This window comes from Lactuca sativa, chromosome 6 (genome assembly GCF_002870075.4).
Source record: "Lactuca sativa cultivar Salinas chromosome 6, Lsat_Salinas_v11, whole genome shotgun sequence".
NCBI lineage: Eukaryota > Viridiplantae > Streptophyta > Magnoliopsida > Asterales > Asteraceae > Lactuca > Lactuca sativa.
The window spans coordinates 12640611-12644725 of NC_056628.2; the positions used below are offsets into that span (position 1 = coordinate 12640611).

The 4115-nt window shown below is 33.4% G+C and overlaps 1 protein-coding gene across 1 annotated transcript; it reads left to right on the plus strand.

Annotated features, from left to right (window-relative positions):
• Window positions 1–809: 809 nt before the first annotated feature.
• Window positions 810–3902, plus strand: LOC111880872 (uncharacterized). The gene is made up of 8 exons (XM_023877282.3): window positions 810–1094; window positions 1410–1554; window positions 1644–1812; window positions 1893–2163; window positions 2399–2664; window positions 2861–3076; window positions 3173–3275; window positions 3533–3902. Exons 1-8 carry the CDS (start codon window positions 944–946, stop codon window positions 3577–3579), a joined length of 1368 nt encoding a protein of 455 aa, XP_023733050.2. The 5' UTR covers window positions 810–943; the 3' UTR covers window positions 3580–3902.
• The last annotated feature ends 213 nt before the right edge of the window (window positions 3903–4115 follow it).

Sequence of the window (4115 nt, forward strand, 5' to 3'; positions counted from 1 at the left end):
CATTTGCCATTTTGGATCACTTTTAGTTTTGCGTTTTTTCGGTGCCATAGTTATATGTGTAACATTGTCATTTTACCAAGATAATTTATTGGACGTACTATGCTCTTATGAAAATTATTATGTTTTAACTTTTTTATTTTTAAATAAACGTTGATAAATATAAGTAAAACTATATATTAAGATAAACTGAAAATTATATTATACCTACATATGATATAAAAAAACTCTTATAAGCATGCATTATACTTTTAAAAATATTTATATAGAATACTAATTTATACAAAACAAACTCAATTAGGATTTTTTAGGAACTAAACCTTTTATTTTGTACCAATGGCCGAAAGGAAAGCAATGACATTATTTTTTCTCAACACACTCCAAGAATCAAGCCATCCCTTCCCTCATCCTATTATCAGAGATCAATGGTGCACACAAGATATTTGGTGAAATGTCTTAATGAATATGCTAATATTAGTTCGTTAGTCACTAACCATAATTCCTATTTAAATATCTTTCTATATAATCGCCATGTATATCCCATTATCGATTATGCTATTTACTCTACTTCTTCATTACTGCTATTCAACCAAATAAAACCATTTATTATTTTTAAAATAGTTGTTCAATTACCAACAAACAATAATCTATTGTTTTTTTTTGGTTTTTGGAAATAAAACGCGTTTGTTTGTTTGTTTGCAATTATCCTAGAAAAAAGAAAAAGAAAAAGAAAAACACCAAAAATAATTTAGATTATGCGCCCTACCGACACTCTGGCTACGATGTTTAGAGGTCGACGGCTCGTGACGAGGGGTTAACATACATTCCACTTTCTCATCACTTCCTTTAAATTGCGAACACTACACAGATTTTCAAGGGTCTTCTCTTTTTCCATACACACTCTCATCTCAAACACAGATTTAGATCGAGATCGAGATCGATAACCATGGAGCTATTCTACTTGATAGTGTTTGGGGCCTTAGGAGTTGTCGTTGCAACAATGGAGCTCAGCAAGAGCAACAAAGATCGAATCAATACTCCTTCTGCTTTCAATTCCTTCAAGAACAATTACCTCCTCGTCTACTCCCTTATGATGGGTACCTTTCTACTTCCCTTATCATTATATCTCGTCCACATTATCATTTTCTGTATATGCTCGTTACCAATTGTTCATGATTTGAGTTGACACTTGTAATTCGGCATTTATCGGAATGAATTAGATCTGGATTATCCAGATTTGCATTAAATGCTGCTAAATTTTACAACCCTTTTGGATCTGGGCTAGTATATTGACTATGTTCTAATAGCTTTGAGTTAGATCGGGATAGTCTAGATCCTTTACAACTCATTGGTTACTTTTGATGATTGTGTTATGACTTGTGACTAAGTTTTTTCTTTCATGGTGGTTGTAGCTGGTGATTGGTTGCAGGGGCCTTATGTCTACTACCTTTACACCACTTACGGTTTCGGGAAAGGAGATATCGGGCAGCTCTTCATTGCTGGTTTCGGATCTTCCATGCTCTTTGGGACAATCGTTGGATCCTTAGCTGACAAACAGTAATTTCCAAATTCCAGTCAATCTTTTCAACTTTAAACAATTATCCTCCTCAATTTAACTTGATTCAACTCGTTTCTGCCAAATTCAGTGGTCGAAAAAGAGCTTCAATTACTTACTGCATAACCTACATTCTGAGTTGCATCACCAAGCATTCACCTCAGTACAGAATTCTAATGGTGGGGCGTATATTGGGAGGGATTGCCACCTCTCTCCTCTTTTCAGCCTTCGAATCATGGCTAGTTGCTGAACACAACAAGGTGAGATATAATATTACATTACTAAATATACCCTTTATATTGTGTATGGTTCTAATGCTCTTGTTTTGTTGCATTTATAGAGAGGTTTTGAGCAACAATGGCTATCAATTACATTCTCCAAGGCAATATTTCTTGGGAATGGACTAGTTGCCATTTTAGCTGGTTTATTTGGAAATCTTTTAGTTGGTTCATTGGCCATGGGACCTGTTGCTCCATTTGATGCAGCTTCAATCTTTCTTGCCATTGGAATGGCCATCATCATATCATCATGGACTGAAAATTATGGTGACTCATCAGAAAGCAAAGATCTTATGACCCAATTCAGGGGTGCTGCTGTAGCAATTGCATCAGGTTTCTCTCTCTCTCTCTCTCTCTCTCTCTCTCTCTCTCTCTCTATATATATATATATATATATATATATATATATATATATATATATATATATATATATATATATATATATATATATATATACAGGAGAAGCATGAAGAATCCAAAGTGGCAATCTTGTAATTATGCGTGCATATCATTCTGCCTTCTAAATTTGGACCTAATAGTTTCTTTTATTTTTTGTGTGTAAAAACAGATGAAAAGATAGCATTATTGGGTGCGATACAATCTTTGTTCGAGGGTTCAATGTACACTTTTGTGTTCTTATGGACACCTGCTTTAAGCCCAAATGGTGAAGACATTCCACATGGTTTCATTTTTGCTACTTTCATGTTATCTTCCATGTTAGGAAGCTCTTTAGCTTCTCGTTTATTAGCACGTGCATCAATCAAAGTTGAAAGCTACATGCAAATTGTCTTCATCATCTCTTCAGCCTCTCTCTTGCTTCCAGTCATCACAAGTGTACGCCAAACTTTTTAACCTCATTTTTAAGGGTTCATGTCATCAATGGGTAACAAACTTTTTGAAATGTTAAAAAACACTATTGTACTAAAGAAGTAATATCATAAAACATTTTGTTACCCATTAATGACATAAAGCTTTTCTTTTTTGAATTAATGTATGCAAATAATCTGAAGAATGAGTTTTTTTTTTACAGTCTTTGGTGGCTCCTTCGAAAGAGAAAGGTGGAAGTATAAAATTTGCAGGGTGTATTCAGTTGATTGGATTCTGTGTGTTTGAAGCTTGTGTTGGGTTATTTTGGCCATCTATTATGAAAATGAGGTCTCAATATATTCCTGAAGAAGCAAGAAGTACAATTATGAACTTTTTCAGGATTCCACTTAATATCTTTGTATGCATTGTACTTTATAATGTGAGTCCCTCTCTCTCTCTCTCTCACAATATATCTAGCTGTGCTTACATGTATACATTTGACCATTCATTGACTTTTTTTAATCTTTTTATTAAGGTTGATGCATTCCCAATTACTGTAATGTTTGGAATGTGTTCCTTTTTCCTTTTCATTGCATCTATGTTGCAAAGGCGGCTTTTGGGGGTTGCAGAAAGATCAAGTAAGTTTTTTATTATCTTGAGTAAATTACAAATCTAGTCCCTGTGTTTTACTCAAAATCCCAAGTTTGGTCCATGTGCTTTACAAATCGAAAATGAATGCAAGTCTTAACTTTGAGAAGATTTCAAAATTTGGAGCAAACATGCCGTTTTGAGTAAAGCACAAGGACCAAATTTGTAATTTACTCTAGATTCTTTTTGGGATGAACAAATGTTTTCTTTTTTGAGTGAATAGTTGATTTTGTATGCTTTGATATAGGGCAAGATAAGGGGAGAGAATTGGAGGCAGAACCACTCAATATCTGATTACCCAAGATTAAGAAATGTATTGGGATTTTATATTTTATAGATCAATTTTTGTTAAAAGTTGTGTGTTAAATTAAGAAACATATTGGGATCTGTGCATCAAGGAGCCATAGTTGGTGATGAAGAACACAAAGAGAAAGAATTAAAAGTTGATTGAGAATAAGGAAGTCGGTATACCCTTAATATATAGTGTATTATTAAGTTTTTGTAATCTCATAGAACGATTTATTTCTAACCTAAGTTGTTTCAACATTTTGTAATGCTGTTTTTTTGTATGTATCAACATTAAAGATGTTCATTAAGAAAGAGCAGTACTTGTTTGATATGCATTTCTAGTAGCTTACTTCACAACTTATGGTATGTATATGTGTGCTAATCTTTTACAGTAATAAATTGGGCTAAATGCAAGAAATAATAACATAATTTGTTTATATGTACATTGTAGCATCGTACGTTCAAATGCTTTTATTACAACGTTGTGCTTTCAAACATTATAATGTTTGTGGGACATCATTGTCTCGTTGAAACCGAAGGGA

Coding starts and splice junctions, on each gene's coding strand:
- LOC111880872 (XM_023877282.3), top strand. CDS start 944: ATGGAGCTATTCTACTTGATAGTGTTTGGGGCCTTAGGAGTTGTCGTT. Junction 2,164..2,398: donor TGCTGTAGCAATTGCATCAG/GTTTCTCTCTCT, acceptor GTGTAAAAACAG/ATGAAAAGATAGCATTATTG. Junction 3,276..3,532: donor GGGGGTTGCAGAAAGATCAA/GTAAGTTTTTTA, acceptor GCTTTGATATAG/GGCAAGATAAGGGGAGAGAA.